Below are 19097 nucleotides of genomic sequence, written 5' to 3'. Positions count from 1 at the left end.
CTGGATCAGTAAAAGTACTTGTCAAATATGATACTGATTCAGTATCATATGTGATAAGCAGCTTAATTCAGCATACACAACACACTGCCATAGGTATGTGGAGGACCAACCTGCCAAATTTTAAAATAAATAAATGTCACAATAAATACAAGAATCAATAATTGAATAAATACAGTAAATAGTAAATTACTTCTATTCATCTTTGAATTCATTTTCTCTGTATGAAAGTATCATATTTACTTAATATTTTCTATTGATACTTTTATTTTATTTTTGTTTTAATAGTTACCATTTCTTAACATGCTGATCAACTCCTGTCAATCAAGCACGCAGTGTGGGTGGTCTCAGAACTATCTGGTTTGCTAACAGAAGCAGTGCCTTGCATCTGCTTTCGCCTTAGCGAAAATAAATTTAGGATGGCAGATTCTGTTTTAAATCAGAGTGACTCGTGAGGAATAAATGGATCGTTTCTGTCATGCGCATGCGTCAATAAGCGACAATGGCGACGCTCCGTAAGGGATAACGCTCTACGGGTGTAGTTTGTCCCACTCAACGATCCGTATATTCATTGTCGTTCTGAAATAGGACGTCGTTGCCGGACTTTCGTTCCTGTAGCAGTAACGTTGTACATTTTTGTTTAATTCCATGTAACTGGCTTCTCACATACACATTTTGTGAAATATGGCATTTCAGTGTCAGAGGGACTGTTACATGCAAGAGGTAGGGCAATTTAATTTTCAGTCCATGTAGGTAGAGCTAGACTAAGTTATAAATGAAATTTGACAAATATTAAATTTGACTCACGCACGTCTAGCTTTGTCACTGTACAGTCTTAACTAATTACTGTTAGTATTTTAAAGTCTACTCATGTCAAAGACCTCCAAATTAAACGGAGGCTTCTAAACGCGTTTGCTGTGACTCAATTCACCAGAAACTCACTAACGTTAGCTAACCTTATCCGTGCTTCCCAGCTGTTAGTGCTTGGATCTTACCATATACAGTCGCCAACATTAGGAACTATCGCTCGTAAAGCTCGAGTGATTTGGCACTGGCAAAGGTCTTTCATTAATTACCACCATATTCCCAGCACAGCAGTAGTGTGCCCAAGTGTTAGGGGAAAAACAGATCGTCGCACTGTAATTATAATCTTACTGTATGGTGGTTTACACCTGCTTTATAAACTTTATTTATGCTTCTTCGGCAAAACCGGGGTACTGCTTTCCCACTACGAGGCTGAAGTTAGTTTCATATTCATAGCGTTGTATTCATTTGCTTTGTTTTTCGGACGCGTAGTTGAACTCGAGTCAGATGCCGTTTTCTCCTCTAGGGCGTCGTATGCAGTAGTTAATTTGCAAAATGAAGCCAATCTGCAAAGAAATCTGTATCTCTGTGTGAAGTACACGTTTTATCGTGGGTGTGTTCACGCATGTCGGGTCTCCGCAGTTGCTTAATGCGTAAAGGCTAAATTGTTTTACATTATGAAATGAAGTGCCAACAATTTTGTTGTCACAGCTCCATTTTCATTGTTGTGTTTAAAAGGTTGATTCAGTTAAGGCCATTCATTTATCACCTTCTCCCTGAAAAGACTTCTGTTCTCTAGAAGAGAGATGTTTTATTACTCTTTAAAAATGAATTACCTTTCAGAAGGAGATGCCAACTTGGCACATGCATTTTGTAGTCACAGAGGCAATTTCAGTGTGAGAGACGTTATTCCATATCAGACCAGTTTTTTTGTCAACTCCCACTTGAAGAAAATAGCGTTCTTTCCCAGCCGAAGTTGTTTTTTGCTGACCCAAAATGATTTTATCTTGTGAAGCGAAATGCCAACTTGTCACTGTGTTTATGGGGTGTGTTCGTGTAGCACCATTCATTTATCAACTCCCACTTGAAGAGGCTTATATTATCTACCAGAGGAAGTTTATTTTTGCTTGGTCCGAAATGATTTTACTTGTCAAAAAGGATGCAGTCACATTAGCATGCACTTCAATTATTTACACATAATATTTAATTTCAGTTAGGGTGTCTGTTGTGAGTTAAATTTGAATTGGTGTCCCAATCAAAATGTTTTTCTATGCGGTAGCCAGTTTCAGTTTGTTTACTTTTGTCTATGTGTTCCTGTGATATACAAAACATGATGGAGGAGAGGGCATGATAAGAATGCCCTCTCCTCCTTTTCCCTGAATACGAAGCAGTGAACAAGAAGCTGACTTCAGTTCAACTGAACATCAGAACACGAGGCAGCAAAAAAGAAACCAATTGAATAAGAGGCTGTGAATAAAAAACAACTGCATTCACGTGTGCTTTTGGTCTCAGTTTGCCACCTCGGTGGTGTCCTGCTGTCCTGGCGAGCTGAAACTGGAGACTAACGGGAAGAAGGAGAAGGTGAAAGGCTTCAACGTCACCCTCAAAGACACGATTCTCTTCCCTGAGGGAGGAGGTCAGGTGAGCAGCCACAGACTCAGACTTTCTGCAACAGAACCAGTTTAAGCATTAGTGAGGACTCGCATGAGTTTAAACTTAGTGAGATTAAAATGAGGACTCGTGAACTATCTGTAGAACCACTGAGACGCCACATCTCACTGGCTGACTTTAACGGCTGTGCTTCTGCATCATTCTATTCAATTCTCTTTAATTCAGGAGTTAATTGGATGGGGTGTGGATTTCTTGTACAATGCTATCTGGTAACAATTTGAGTACATTACTTCACTCCTGCGTGAAGTTTTTGGGAAAGGTTGATGCACTGAATTGAAATCTCCAGGGTCACTTGGAAGGGGGAGTGAAAACTGAGGCATGTGCTGTGTGTGTGTGTGTGTGTGTGTGGGTGCACGCACACATTGGCATGAAAGAGAATGAAAGACCTGTTACCTGCATGTTTGGACTTTACAGCCAGATGACCGTGGGACCATTGGGGACGTGCCTGTCCTGCGTGTGACAAGGCAGGGGCCGGAGGCAGTGCACTTCGTGGAGTCAGCGCTGGAGGTGGGGGCAGAAGTGCAGCTGAAGGTGGACTGGGAGCGCAGGTTCGACCACATGCAGCAGCACTCCGGTGAGCCACTCTCCTCAGTCACTGCATCACATGTATTTACTGGTGTAGAAAGGGTGACCCAGTAATTTTCTGATTTTCTTGTGCAGTTACAGAGAATTGTCTTTATTAGGGGTGCAGTCAGCAGCCATATTGCCCTGCAGCCTACCCATTCTAAATCTATATGTCTGATTGGAGCAGGACTTGTTTAGTACATTGTACTATCATACGTACTGCTTGGAGTAATGCTGATTGGCCAGCAGGTACGGCCTTCACACACAGTTGAGATATTGACCTCTTTTGCTGCAAGTGCCTTGGATTCTTGAAATGTGCTTCATAAATGATGATAGTGTGATGATAGATGATTATGTTTGTCTCATACCTTAGGGCAACACTTAGTTACAGCCTTGGCAGACACTATGTTTGGATACAAGACCACGTCCTGGTAAGTACAGAGAGATCAGTCTATTTCGCATATTCTTTGCTGTTTAGTCAATTGTCTTGTCTTTGTTAGAAGGCATCCTGTGTTCTCCCTCAACAGTTTCAGTGCTTGTTGTTCACAAGAAGCTGCAGGCCTAAGGCCAGCATCAGGCTTGAGTTTGCCACAGAGCTTTTGAGAGCGTGTGTCAGTGTGTCTCGCTGTGTGCCGTGCGCAGGGAGCTGGGGCGCCAGCGCAGCATCATCGAGCTGGACACTGCCACGGTGAAGCCCGGCGAGATGGAGGCCCTGGAGAGGGCGGTGAACGAGAAGATCCGCAACCACGTCCCCGTCACCGTGCAGCTGCTCTCACTGGATGACCCCGCTGTGGAGAAGGTGCAGACCGCAAGGGGCAGACAGAATGCACCCAGTTGCTGCTGCAGTGACCCCGGGTGGCTCAGGCAGTCAAGGCACTTCTTCTGCGCACATGCTGAGCCTTAGAGAAGGGGTTAGAAACCACCCGTGTCATTTTCTAGGAATGACTGGGAGCTCACAGCTATGGAACGAATTGCTCTCGTTCCTCTGAGGGTAAGGGTGGGTAGGTCACTCAGGGTCGCCTCGTCAGTACCCTGTGACTGCTTTGGGCACCAGTGAGCTACTCGGATGATTTCAAGGACTTCATGTGTCTGAATAGCATCTGCTTCTTGGTGCACTGTGAGTAGTGTTAGCATTGATGTGTGGGTGTGTCATGGGATTGCATTCACCCTGCTCTGTGCACACATGAAAGTGTAGAGGTTGTTGCCATGGGACGAGACAAACGTACAATGGGCAATCTCAAAAGATGCATAGAAGAGGGGAAAACACAACAGTTTCACTTAATTCAGCTTCAGTGCTGCATCCCTGATATTCCAAACCTTTCCAATCCCTTTACCAATCCAATTTTACCAATCCCCAACCCCACCCCCACCTACCCCTTTCAGGTGAGGAGCCGCGGCTTGCCGGACGACCATGCGGGTCCCATCCGGATCATCGAAATTGAGGGTGTGGATGCCAACATGTGCTGTGGGACCCATGTGTCCAACCTAAGCCACCTACAGGTAACTCTCTCTGAGTTACTGGAGTCTCTCCATTTATGATGCGTTTGCAGATTCTTTGCAATTCTCAGCTGTTTCTGCTTCCATTAAGTGCCAGTCCTTGGGGGCCAAACTGATTTTAGAGATATATAGTATACAGACCTTCAAGCAGGGGTGATTTCACTTCCTGTTGAAGTAGTTATTTAGTGCTGTGGCTGGATATGAAACAACCATTGTGGCCCTCTTGGACCATCAAGGTCTATCAATATAAGGTCTCATTTAAAGGTCATGGTTTCTGTCCTGTTTCCTTTCTTTTAATTTCTTATCTTGTTTTTCATCCACACATACCTGACAGCATTAACCTCTTTCACTCAAATTTGGCTCTTTTATTGATCATGGACTTGAGATGTGCCTATAGTTTTTGCTGCCCAAGACCACGGTCATTATGTTCACAAACCTGGTTTTATGTATCTGATGTTTGATTGCAGTCACTTTTAGCATATTGCACACTTATCAGATGTGGTCTCTAGATCATTGCAGTCACAGCTCTTGGCCACCCCGCTGTCTCAGATGCTGCTGCTGTTTCTAGATGTGCATAACTGTTGGCTGCTTTTCTTAAAAATGATCTTCTTGTCCTAGACACCAGAGCTCAAAGTCACCAGCCTGTAGTGTGAAAGCCTAGTGGTTGCATTCAACCACTAGTTTCATTAAATCTTCCCATTGGAACCAAAGTGCTTTGTTAATTTCAGGTGATAAAGATTCTTGGGACTGAAAAAGGAAAGAAGAACAAAACCAACTTGATTTTCCTTGCGGGCAATCGGGTTCTCAAGTATGCCGAGAAGAGCTACAGCATAGAAAGATCACTGACTTCCTTGCTGAAGTAAGACCTGGAGCAAGAATATTGACATCGACATTTTAATTTTCTGTTCTTTTGGCCCTTTCCATACTCCTTTCTATTCCAAGTGGGCCTGCACTTGTGAAACCTGAAATAGTTTTATCACAGTGCATTTAACGTCCATCCTGGAAGGTCAACTGGATGAACTGTATCACGTAATCAATAAGTGAGTGTCTTACTGCGACTGAGAACCCAGATTTTCAGTCACTGCTTTTGTTGATGAATACGGTCAGGATATTGCCACATTTTTCGCTCCTGTGTCTGACAGGACAGGAGCAGATGACCACGTTGAAGCTGTGGACAAGCTGCAGAAGTCTGTCAAGGTTCTGCAGAAGGTGACTCACTCTTAAGTGGTTTCAGTGGTTGGCTATTACTATGCAAGTGCTTTGTTCCTAAAACCATGTTAAACTCCCATAGGCTGATTTTCGTGAGGTAAAAACACAAGCAGTATGGTCTGATGCACTGAACATCAGTACACCACCTCAGACTCATTTATGTAGTATGCACTTGGTACATCCAAATCAACATAGCCTTTTTGTCTTTTGATTGTATTTTTCAAGTCATTTTCAATCAATCATTTTCTCCAGTTAACTCTAGTTAGGTAGACAGGTTAAATTATAACAGTAAAGTAAATAAGTAATTTCTCAGAGAATTGCTGAAGGTACATTTTGAACCGTAGCTATCATTAATAGCTATAGATAAATGTGTCTTAATGTATGAAAATATGCTGTTTTCTGCACCGAAGAACAATCTCAACCTCTTGCGAGACATGGCTGTCCTCATCGCACAGAATTTCAAGAGCAATCCCAACAAGGGCAACCTATTCTGCTTACACAGGTGACAGTCCGCTTCCTTCACAATTTCCATAAGTGAAAGGTGGCATGGGAAAAATGCAATTAGTTTTGGAGTTCTCCTTAAAGGCTATAAAGAGTGAACATCTTTTGAAGAGTGGAGGTTATGTCCTCTGTTTTGTGGAGCGTATTCTTATTCAGACTAATTTACATATCCTTTGTTTTATCCATTTATGTGGTTTGATATTATTGAATATAGCTATAATTGAATATAGTTTAATTTGCTGAACAATAATGCATGAGAAGTACCTTGCTCATGGCTACTATAGCAGTGCCCCACTTTCTGGGTTAGTCTCTTAGCTGGTGTATTAAGCTACAGCATGCTGTGAGGACAGACGTGAGTCATCATATGTTATATCATTTCTCTGTCAATCAAAACATTTTCAACTCACAGATGTCAATGTCAGCATCAAACACCTGCTAACAAACAAGAGCCTTTTTATTTTGTGCTCAAATTATGACAGAAAGCAAGACTACCACTAGGTGGAGCACATGTTAATTAAATCCAAAAGATGAGGAAATTACTCTCGTTCATAATTGTATTTCATTCTTGATAATCAGATACATTCACAAGCCAAGGTACAAAGTTTTGCACAGATGATTTCTCTGTTATGTGTACAAATGTGATTATTCACAAATATTCTTAATTTTCTTTATTTAAAGGAAGGACGGGGATAATGAGTTCATGAACATCGTAGCCAATGAAGTAGGCACTGAGGTAAAGATGATCTTTTTTACACCTTTTAACCATTTAACTGTATGTTAACCTGAAATTAAAATATTTTCAAACATGCTGTGGATTTGTGTTCTAGTCCGATTCAGTACTAGAAACTGAAATTCAAACTGATTCAGTTTGTTGGTTGATGATCATGTGCTTTCCTTCAGCCTGCTGCCATACGCGTTGTTTATAATATTATGAATATTTGTTCTATTTACTGTTCCCTGCAAGTTGATCATAGAATGCAATATTCTTAGAACTACGAACCTCCTCACTAGTCTAAGAATTTAAATGGTAATGTTGTAGGAGGGGGTATCCTAGACCACAGACAGAAGCCAATGGCTTCTTCCTCTCCAGGGGCAGAGAAAGGGACAGGGCGTGGCAAAGGGAGGACATAATGTCCCTCGCTGATATGTCTGTTGGTCCTGGTTTGTCCCGTAGGACACGGTGGTGTTCTTGACAGTGGGAGAGGAGAAGGGCGCAGGCCTGTTCCTGCTGGCAGGACCCGTGGGGATTGTAGACGAGCTGGGGCCCAGGTGCGTATGACTCAAGCAACATGCAGCAGGACGAAGGGCAGCTGTAGGCTGCCATATATGGATATAGGACACGCCGTGCGTGATATGCTTGTGATGCTTGTGAGTTTTGTGTTTTGTTGCTTTTGCTTAAGGCACTTACTGTGTTTGATGTGTTTGTAATTTCGCCCGCCTGTTTCCCATGTGTCGTGGGGTGCAGGGTGCTTGAACTGCTGGAAGGGAAAGGAGCGGGGAAGAATGGACGTTTCCAGGGGAAGGCAAACCGCATGGGGTGGCGGGCAGAGGTGGAGGCCCTGCTGCGGGAGCACAGCCGCCTCCGCAGCTCAGAGGAGGAGTGATCAAGCGGAGCAAAGCGCAGCTCTGACTGCCCGCCTGCCACCCAGGAGTGCCGTCAGCAATGGGACAGATGCGAAGACATGCAGACAGAAATGGAAAGACAGGCAGCTCCGCGAACATGTAGACACCCAGTCACCTACAACTCACAGATAGGCAGATGCAAACGCACAATGCAGGGCTAAGACTCCAGCAGCTGTATACCTGTCAGTGCAACAGTGTATTTATAACACAGGATATCTCTAACATTGACCTACTTAGATTATTTATGGATTGTTGTTTACCAGATGCTTTGCTTCTGAAGTGCTCCATGCGACCAAATAGCCTGTTATCAGATGACCAGATGAGATTTAGATGAATGTTACATATTAGTTACATATTAGTGAGTTCCCCGTGAAACACAAATACAGATGTAGGAATTACTGTAAAATGCCTTGCTGTCATGCTAGTAGCTTCACACTACCCATATCAGATTAAAAAATTCTATACAGATATCTAGCTGTCCATTTACTTGTAAAGGATATTCACTCTTTCCAACCAAAATGTAATAGCTTCATAGATTTCGTTGTCACAATTTTAATTACATCAGCCCTGTTCTAAAGAATATTTGCAAGTGCACAAATTGACAACACAGACATGCATATTCCAAAATTCTTGGCTTCTACTTTTAGGTAATTTGTCAAAAGATAAAAAAGTTTCTCCAGAAATTTCAGAAAGTTTTGCTTGAAATATGTTAGAGGGACTTTTTTCTCAACAAAATCCTGCAGTCATTTCAAAAGAGCTAACAGAAACACTTTTCAGTAACAATGTCAAACTTATGTTGTGGATTTTGATGCATTTTTTTCTAGCTGTGTTGTTAAGTGCAATGTCAAAGTACATTAAAAGAATCAATGTAATATGTGTTTGCACTGATAGTTCATGCTTTTGTCCCAGCACTAATGCATGGAGAAGTGAACATGCAGGCAGATACATAGGAAGTAGCAGGTTGACACAAACATGAAACGTTTGCATGTTTATGAAGCCAGTCAGACGTGAAGTCGAAAGATGCATGTGTACACTCTCAGGGTATTGCAGCAAAGTCTGTTCCTCAATGAGATAAGATCAACTCCACTTGTCCTGATCAAGACTAGACTAAATTATGTCCTGGTGCCGGGTATTATAACCGGTTTTATACTTTAGTCATGTAGGAAATGGTAAAGACATCAGAAATGGTAGCAAAAATGATCAGGAAAAGTTAGCTATTGCTATTGCTATCTGCTATTGCAGATGGCCTTAAGTATCACCAAAGTGTTTAACCATTCTGTTTTTTAGTGCTTAGAGTCCTTCATATGTCAGATTGTCCATTGAGGATTGCATATCTTGGTGGTACATTTGATCCTGGAGAAAGATAAACTCAAGGTTCAGACACTTTATAGACTCAATCCAGAACAGATTGCTCATTCTTACAGTATTCTGTTTCCAGCAGCAAGGAAGCTGTACAACATGCATACAGTAAACTCCAGAAAAGAGGTTTCTTGTGCGCCAGTCAGAATGCATGGTATTCAGTGTCACTAGTAACTCTTCTTTTACTATAAAATCATTTTCTTGTGAGGAGACTTGGCACCTTTTGTAGTTATGTTGATTAATGTCAGTTAAAGCAAATTGTAACTTCATTTCAAATTTGTACTTTGAAATGTTTCCTTCTCCTTGCAGAGTAGGCCTATTGTTTAATGTTTCTCATCTACCTATGGGTTGACCATTGTAAATGACCATGCAGTTCATGTTTCTTTTCCATTTTAATATAAAATATACAGAATGTACATTATTTTATATCACATACCATACATCTTATGCATGGACAGTCTGATACACATTAATGGAATGATGAATTCTAAAATAATGTCCTGCATAGCAGGTGATAAGAAATTAGTCCTTAATTCAGGTAATGGAAAGCATTAGGAAGCTGTTGGATTGAAAACTGCACCGTCACAGTCGCAATGGACTACTCCTTCAGGTCAGACCCAGTCCACTGTCCAGTGATACAGTCTGTTATAATCTACCCACTTCAGAGGGCAATAAACAAACTCTTTTTCATGTGGTTGGAATATTCTGTCTTTAAATATTTACATATGGTAAAATACTCCAAAATGTCCTATTAAAACTCAGTCCCTTTTGTTAGATGGGACATAGCGGAATGTCCAAGTGCTTGAGTGGAGATAAGAGTCCATGTATTAGCGGGTATAGTCTGACATTCTTGTCGCTGGATCTTACAGACTCTATGCGGTTTGACCTCATAACAAACCACAGGGAATACAGTCTTCAGTCATTTAACTAGTAAGATTACACATTGCACTTATGTAATACATCCATCTAACAAGCTCTGTCCAGCTGTGGTAGGTTTCAGACTTTTGCCGAAAGATGTTGTGGCCAACACCTGGCACACTATTTCACTTTTTTTTTTCTTGAGTGTAGATGAGCAGGCTTTTGCTCCTGTAGCACATTTTTCCTGGATATCCCAGTGAACCTCAGTCTTAAGTGTGTCTCCAGCTCAGAGCTGCTTCTTGCTGTGAGTGCTCAGAGCCCCCGAAACGCAGTAGGGGATGATGCTGACGGTGGCCAGGGGTACGGTGGCGCTCTTGCAGAAGGACAGCAGGTAGAACAGGGCTGCGGTGTGGGTGGGGGGCTTGAAGGAGTCAAAGAGGTGCAGAAGCAGCAGCGAGGTGATGATACAGCCGAACCTGAAGGGGGCGCTACTGCTTTTTTTGCTCTCGGTGTATAGGGGTGAATGCAGGCCCAACCCCAGTCCGAATAATGTGCCCATGTTGCGCAGCAGGCTGGCGAAGGGCGTGGTGTCCAGGTGAACCCATTCAGCACGAACGCACCACCTCTTGGCTTTCTCCAGGGTCCAGAGCAGGTCTACACCCAGAGCCTTCAGCAGCAGGTAGAAGCCCAGAGCGAAGGTGAGCAGGAAGAGGGTAATGTAGAAGTACTTCTTCAGACTGGCACTGTAGATCCACTGCACTCTGTTGAAAGCCTCAGCCACAATCATGCCTAGAAAATCAGTGTCATGTTACACTGCTGTACCTGCATATATGAAACAAAAATGTACAATTTTTTTCCCCGTTTTAATGTTAAAGTCCTGTTGACTGACCTGTGATGACCCCAGCGACGACCTGGTGTGGGAAGTGGGCAGCGATGAAGACCCTGGAGAGACAGACGCAGACCTGGACTCCCCAGAAGAGCGTCCACAGTGTGCCCCGCACACACCTGATGGAGACAGCAAGAGACTGGCTGTCAGCACAGGTCTCACACGTTTGGCTGCATAGAGCTCTATAGTCATTATCACTTTGCAGACATAGTATGGCTTTCACAGCACTTGATATACATTCACTTGTTAGAGAAACAAATGTAATTCCAACCAATGTCAACACTTTAGTTGTAGAATTTCATTTAAACTATTAAAAATTCAAAAATGGAAACAGTTTGTTAAAATGCAATATCATTATGTCAGTAATTTGAACAGCGCTGGTTAAAAACTTTAAAGCGTTGATATGTATCGGAACATCTATGTCTGATTGTGTGGGAAGATGAAAGCTCACCAGTTTTTAATGGAATTCTCATGTTTCTTCAAAAATGTGGCAAGGAGCGATGTGACCATAATGTAATAGACCCCAGCAGCACCCATGGCATGACCCGAGGGGCTTCCTGTATGACAAAATGAGGTTATGTCATGCTGTTGTCGGGCTAATTCATTAATCTGTCCAACTTTATAACAACTGTTTCTAATAACTATTAATTATTAATCATATATTCCCTCACTGTGTGTGAATAGCCCACTTGCTAATTTGACATTGTGAATCCTGTCTGTGGTTTAAATATCACTATGACAGTTAGAGATACTGCTTTGAATTTTGTTGAGTTCAAAAAGTTGAGTTCAAAAATGAGTAAAACAGAAAGATGAGGAGGAGAAAACAGATTGTCATTTTGTATTCAGAAGTAAATGGAAAACCATTTAATTGTCAATGTTTTTTGGCAATTCCATAAATAATCCCTGTCATTCATTTCTATTGTGTTTTATGATAATTATAATAATATAATAATTGATATAAATAATCCATTAAAGAGGACCACGTCTGTCCTACGCTCCAGCAGTGAATACTATATACCAATATATATCAATACTGAACTGACTATCTAGTGTTGTTTCATGCCAGTCTAAATACAATCATCAATTAAAGTGATGATTGTATTTAGAGTGTGTGCAGTGTGGATGCCTACCTGGGCCAGTCTCACAGGTCATGGGGAACTGCTCAATGTGGGGTGCTGACGAGTTGCTGTAGTAGGGGGTCTCATGGACCCACCAATATGGGCGTTCACCAAACAGGACCCTGACAATTTAAAAAAATGCAAAAACAACATTCGACTGATAAAAGCTTAATTCCCAGCCATTAGCTCAGAGTGACAGAGTAATGAACATGCCGAATGGGGAGCCCATTGGTACTGAATATAAATGCAGAGCTGAAAACTTTTATCTTGTATTTCATTACATCACTAATCACTCTGCCTCATCAGATTCTGTCAGGAAAGCCAGAAAAACAACAAAAATATTTCTTACGATTTTATTAACGTAATTACTGATAAACTTTAATGCATTATGAATTCGGTGGATGTGTAAATTATTTTATTTTGTTTGTAAATTTTCATGTTTGTGTCTAAATCCCAGTGTGGAGACCAGCAGCTGCTGCACTGGCACACTAGTAAAAGATGAGAGAACACCAAACTACAGTGGCAGTTATGTATATATATATATATATATAAAATAAGATGCATAACAGTAGCTCACCACTTGAAGACCAGGTTGAGCCAGTCCCCGATCACAGCCACCCAGATGAGCTTGATGCCCACGGACTCCCGCAGGTGAAACCAGATGGGGAAGAAGACGAAGAAGGTGTTCCTGAGGTCGGCGGCGAAGGAGACAAAGAGGAACCAGCCTTGGGCGTCCTTGTAGTTGGTCTGCAGGTACCGGGTGGAGCTCACCCCGAAGCCGTGCATGGCATCCATTGCTGCTGCCGTCTGCATGTGTTCTCACGCTCGCTGGCGACACCAGGGGGAATCTCAGCTGTCTCTGATAGGGAGCGCTCCTCTGCTTGTCCCTGTGTAGCGTCTCAGCGCACCCTTTTATACCCCTGCACAGTGGTCCAGCCACTCAGGGGTCTGACCTTTGGACGTGAGGGAGAAAAAAAAGTGTGGAACGAGAAAATAAACACCTCTGTAAACATTATGTCACGGCAGTCACTGACAGTTGGGGAGCAGGCAGGTTACTCAGCCACACACTTTCTTTCATCCGCCACAGGCATGCATAGCGGCTGCTTCCTGTGTGTGCTTGGCTGTTCATTAGTTTCCTTATTGACCGCTTCCAGTCGCTTTGTGGTTTTGTGCGTCTCACCCAAAGAATGGTCTGAAGGTCACTGGAGAGCTGCTTTCAAAGTCAATTGCCATAGTTGCTCTGATCTTCTTACTACCCAAACACCTTACACATGCACCCTTGCTCTGGCTCCTGTGGAGGGATCCAACATTGGCTGCAGAAGATTGGCTGTGGATCCGTCACGAAAGTTCATCAGCTCTGAAGGCAACAAGGAATTTTCCATGACCTCTTCAGACCATGTGTACCTCACTACATGTCTAATGAAGTTAAATCAATTGAAAGAGATCTTGACAATGTGATGGAAAAATCGAGTTAAGAGGGTACATTGTGTGGCAGAAGCTGATACGGCTTGGGCCGATCTGAGTCAAAGAGGGTAAACAACCCTCCCCACGAGCACTGGCCACCGTGAAAGTGCTAAAAGGTTTATAATGCTCACTTCTGACTGAGTGAGTCTGGCAGTTGTTCAGCCCGACAGCGGAGTGTTGCTAGGGGAGTGGATAAGGAGAGGTGCCGGGGCTTTATCTTGCTTGGTAAGGTACAGAGGCCCACTGTCAAAAATGGGTCTCTGCCCTGCCGTCTCTGTCTCCCGCACCATAAGCAGACCCCGGCTGAGCTAAAAATAAAGCCACAGAACACACCTCATGTCCTTTTCAGGCTTGGTTAGACTGTCTCTAATGACACGTTGGTGTCCTTAGCGCTTAATGAAGCCTGCTGTGCAGGGGGAATGCACCGGAGAGCCTTGGATGTGTGTGTGGGTGGAGTGGATGGAGCCTGATGGAGGGGAGGACACTGAATCAGCAGAGCGAGCGTGAGCGTTCCCAGGCCACGGCGGCACAGTAGGGGCTTACGCTTTGTACCGTCCAACAGATTATTAACTTCCATTTTGACGCCGCTCATGGAATCATAGCAGCAGGGGAGGACAAAGCTAAAAACTGAAGTCATATATAACTATAAGTGTGTGTGTGTGCATGCATGTATGAGTAGGTGCTTCTGTAGTTCTTGATAGTGAAGTATGTAATAACCTGTCAAACATAATTAGTAAATGATTTTTCTGCAAATATCAGTACCTCCACTTTAACAGTTTTTTTTTAATTAAAGAAGCAAAAGGCTTAGATCTCTCCTGTTCTCCTGTGAGTGTAGCTGTTCAGGTCTCAGAATCCTTCACATACATGAAAACAGAGGGTTCTATTGTCAAATAATGTTAAATAAACACAAAATGAGCTAGGTAAAAATGAATTGATTATAAAAGTTAAAAAATTAGTAATTTATTAAATTATAATTATCTCCGCTTCTAAAACAGCTAGCCTGACCTTTTTAAGGCGAGTACCTACCGACAGTGGTCCGAGGAGGGACAAACCACAAACCGGCGACAGGGTGTTGGGCGCCCAAGGCTCAACGATGCACGGGGGCAACAAAGGTCCGAACCAACAGAAGGTCTACTGTGGCACAAGTCACAGAAAATTTTAATGATGGTTATGGGAGGAATGTGTCACAACACACAGTGCATTGCACCCTGCTGCGTATGGGGCTGCGTAGCTGCAGACCGGTCAGAGTTCCCATGATGACCCCTGTCCACCGTCGAAAGTGCCTACAATGGGCACGCGAGGGTCGGAACTGGACCTTGGAGCAGTGGAAGAAGGTCGCCTGGTCCAATGAGTCCCGTTTTCTTTTAGATCATGTGGATGGCAGTGTACATGTGCACTGTTTACCTGGGGAACTGATGGCACCAGGATGCACTGTGGAAAGGCGACAAGCCGGTGGAGGGAGTGTGATGCTCTGAGCAATGTTCTGCTGGGAAACCCTGGATCCGGTCATTCATGTGGACGTCAATTTGACACGTGCCATCTACCTAAACATCCTTGCAGACCAGGTACACCCCTTCATGGCAATGGTATTCCCTGACGGCGGTGGCCTCTTTCAGCAGGATAATGCGCCCTGCCACCCTGCACATATTGCTCGGGAATGGTTTGAGGAACATGATGAAGTGTTCAAGGTGTTGCCCTGGCCTCCAAATTCTCCAGATCTCAGTCCAATTAAGCATTTGTGGGATGTGCTGGACATATTTGCTTTGTTCCACTGGGGTAAGGGTGGGTAAGTCTGCCAGGGTCCCCTAGGTTTTCTGCTCTCAGCACCCAAGGGCTTCCCTGCTTCTGAGGAGAAGCTGGCCGACACGTCTCACAAAAAATAAGCAGAAAGAGGAATGCTCATGAAACCAATAATTTATTTTTTAAAAGCCAGAAAACAAGCACAGCCTTAGCACACAGTCAGCTGAAAAAAGTGAGCCTCCTGCTCTCCAGCCACACACTTGTGTTTAATATACTTTTAAATAGGCAGATTCCATTAAATCGGCAGGCATGGTTTGATAAACAATGGATGGTTGTCTGCATTTAATTTATACATATTGGCAATTACAATTAATAATTAAACAATTAAAGTGTTTGGAAGCTGATGGTATGAGATCTGTCTATTGCAAATATTGTGTACTGGAAAAAATAAGGCTGCTTTAAACTTAGGAAACCAAGATTAACACCACATTAACAAACACAGCAGCAAGTTTGGGGATAGGTGAAGGCACCTCTCACACACATCTTCCCCCTCTTCTCAATCTCACGAACTGTGAAATTACCTCCTGGTACAAGGTGGGATTTGTAGTATGAAAAATAATGGCTGCTGGAGGATTGCAGGCATTTTCCCCCACACTGTGTTTCAGCAATTGTCATCACAAACTTGAAATGCCTAACTGGTAGCTACTACTGAAATGTGTGAAAACAGAGAAAATGCAAAGACAAAAATAACAGAATACACAGTGTCACCTGCTGCAGGAAACTGCAAAATAATTACCAACCTGAGCATGAAAAATGCTTGCAGAATTGATACTCATTTGTGATGATTACCTCACAACAGTTAGCTAGAGTTAATTTACAAAATCCAGAACAGAATAGAATGTGGTGCTAAGTACCTGGTTCTCCCTTCATTTTTTTGAATATTCTCTAATTATTTTCAGAAATTCTACCAATAAATGCCTGCTGCTCTTGGCATGATGCCTAAGTAGAACTGGTTAGTGGGAGACAATGGCACTGTTGGTCAAAAAGTGAAATAAATCAATCAACCAACTTCAAAGAATACAGCCAGATAAACAATCATTGTTTCATGGTTCTGAAGAAATGTCTACAGTACTAAAACTAAATGCTGTCAATCATTCTCTAAAGAGGCTGTCTTTTTATTGTGAACCCCTCACTGTAAATTGTGTTTTACAATATAATCCATGAAAAAAGATCATTTAATAAACTAGAACACCACTATACATACTGTGGAGTTTGGAATTATATTTGGTGGTGTTTAGATTTGACCCCAAAGAACTGTAAAGGCATTGCTCTGAAACAATCATCTGAAGTTTAACAGAGGACTAAAACTGTACGGAATCCTTAAGGGTATATATATGTATATATAGAAATTATAGAAAAAAATGCATCAGTATGACAAACCTGCTCCAGGTGGAACAATTATACACATCTCAAAATCAATAATTGCAAATCTGCACAAATTAATTTTACAATATCTGTCCAAAACCCCAAATGTAATTATCTGGGGACCTCTGCTACTCATCTGTCATTAAATTATCACAGCAGCTAAAGCAGGCTTTGAGGTTCATTTAAACATTGCTGTTTTACATGACAAAGTCAATTTTTGTTGCAAAGGTAGGCAAAACTGGTTTTGCTCTGACAGCATGTCCAGTGTGCATGGCTAGAACCACCAGTGCTTGAATTTGGAAATGTCATGGCAATGGCTCTGACGTGTGACCCAGTGGCCCCACCATCCTCGTCATCGCTGTCCTTGTCACAGCTTGCACCGCCCCACATGCGACAGAAGTCAAAAAGAGAAACATCGTTTGTGCTGAAAACCAACATCAGAATAAGTACAAAGATAAAAAACACCTGTTGTCAAATATTGAATGTTCATCCAAGGCTGCCAGCTTTGCGGAGCTGGGCCTCTCTGTGACGTGATAGGCATTAGTCTGCTCGATGCAAAAGGTCACAGGACAGGGCAGGAAAACATGTTAATGATTGTCCGCGATTATCTGGTGGGCCACACGATATGACACAGTGTTTGCTGTTAATGTTAAGATGGCTGCTGGTGGTGCTGCTGCTGTTGTCGGGCAAAGAATGCTGTGGGAAGTTTAGGCTTTTTATGACTTGCACCAGTCATGCAATGTTATGGAGCTATCCTGTGTTGGACAGAGTTGAATACTTTTATGATGACATGCATCTCAAGCTCTGACCTTTCTGTTCATTTCACTCAAATTTCTCAGTGTTGCTAACCTAACAATATTGTTACAGTGCAACAACATTGCAGAAAGGCTATCAATAAGAGAACATTGTACATTCCTGCAATAGAGACTGTTTCGTTTTCAGTTGACTTGTCTGATGTGTCAAGTTTCAATTCATGACAGACGACTATATGAAGTAGAGAATACCTAAAACAACTTTAAGAATGGAAATTTCCTCATAAGTGTACTGTGTTATTGACAACTGAAAAAGCCCTTGAACTGTACTTCTTATCAGTGGACTTTGATGTAACAAAGACAACAGCATGTCCTCTCTGACTCACACATGCTAATAACACATCCTCTTTGCAGCATGTATACATTGTTGCTGAATAAGGTGGTTGATAGTAGCAGAACACAGAATACAGCTATAATATTTAAACAGTGTGATATCAGATAGGAAACAAACAGACAGAAGTATGAAGAGCCAAAACTCCTTTGACAACCTTTGACTTTAAAATGTAATTGAAAACATCACATGCTTTACTAAAGAGACTGTGCTTTTCTCATTTTTTTCAGTGAACTGGTATCAGTATTTCCATTCCTTTCTAACCTAAGGTAATGGTATTATACGTTGGGCTGCAATCTTTACTTTTTGAACAATTACAACTGCGACTTTCTATTGCAAGCATCAAAATGTAACTTTGATCTGACGGATGGATATGCAAGGATAATTAATAAATTAGCAATCAAAAATACAGCTGCCATTGCTTAATTGGGACTCACATAAAGGTAAAATTTGGTTGAGTGGATGTGTCATCTGCATGTTATTTTTACTTGAAAAGTGAGATGGAACAGAACATTGTTTTTTTTTTCATCAAAATGCTTGTTAAGGAGTTCATTCCATTCCTTTTGTTAATGATCTTTGTTTCTTACCAGCTGAATTGATTGCACAGGGGCAATCAAGGAATAACAATGAGTGATCAAAAACAATAAATGTATTTGCACATGTGATTGCACATGGGTGGTTGGTTCAACATTTTTGCTTGTTTTTTTCTTTTTCAGTGGAAACACATCAGGAAAACGTTTTTGTCTATCAAGATAAAATATGTGTATCAACAACTAATGTCCATGGAAAAAAGAAAAGAAGAAGAAAGCATCTTCTTTCAAAAATAGTAAGCACATGTACGTGTGTGTACACCTACAGTTCCTGTACGGGGACTGAAAGGTTGTGCTTGTAATATGTTCTGAGGCTGTATGCACCAATGCGTTTGGGCACTTCAGGTTACTGTGTACACCTTTGGAAACACCAAAGGTTTCCAGGCTCCTAAGTTGTCCCAATTATAAGTAGCGACTGTATGTAGGAGGGACTTCTATCTTAGTTTATAATCACTTGACACATCAATGTATTTGCAGTGGGCTAAAATACATATTTGAATCTCAGGATATTCTTCTTATGTGCATCCATGCAACTCTGAATGTTGGGTTGATGCCTTGTATATGAAATTGTAATAAATCATAATTGTAACTGTATCTCCATCTTGTACTTTGTGGATGTGGTGATGTTATAAGGATACTGTCATGCAA

The 19097-nt window shown here is 42.1% G+C and overlaps 2 protein-coding genes across 2 annotated transcripts; one reads left to right on the top strand and one right to left on the bottom strand.

The window, feature by feature from the left end:
- Positions 1–589: 589 nt before the first annotated feature.
- Positions 590–8209, top strand: aarsd1 (alanyl-tRNA synthetase domain containing 1). Its single transcript, XM_036531737.1, has 12 exons — positions 590–720; positions 2314–2442; positions 2887–3046; positions 3410–3467; positions 3679–3835; positions 4420–4536; positions 5262–5392; positions 5676–5742; positions 6153–6244; positions 6922–6976; positions 7418–7512; positions 7709–8209. Exons 1-12 carry the CDS (start codon positions 682–684, stop codon positions 7845–7847), a joined length of 1239 nt encoding a protein of 412 aa, XP_036387630.1. The 5' UTR covers positions 590–681; the 3' UTR covers positions 7848–8209.
- Positions 8210–9287: 1078 nt separating this feature from the next.
- Positions 9288–12962, bottom strand: LOC118775401 (glucose-6-phosphatase-like). Its single transcript, XM_036525310.1, has 5 exons — positions 12665–12962; positions 12100–12209; positions 11421–11526; positions 10973–11088; positions 9288–10872 (listed from the first exon to the last, which is right to left on the bottom strand). The coding sequence occupies exons 1-5, from the start codon at positions 12898–12900 to the stop codon at positions 10370–10372; spliced, it is 1071 nt and encodes a 356-aa protein (XP_036381203.1). The 5' UTR covers positions 12901–12962; the 3' UTR covers positions 9288–10369.
- Between the last annotated feature and the right edge of the window lie 6135 nt (positions 12963–19097).

This window comes from Megalops cyprinoides, chromosome 1 (assembly GCF_013368585.1).
Source record: "Megalops cyprinoides isolate fMegCyp1 chromosome 1, fMegCyp1.pri, whole genome shotgun sequence".
Taxonomy (NCBI): Eukaryota; Metazoa; Chordata; class Actinopteri; order Elopiformes; family Megalopidae; genus Megalops; species Megalops cyprinoides.
The sequence above is the reverse complement of the archived record's forward strand: the minus strand, read 5'-3'. Positions and strand labels throughout refer to the sequence as shown.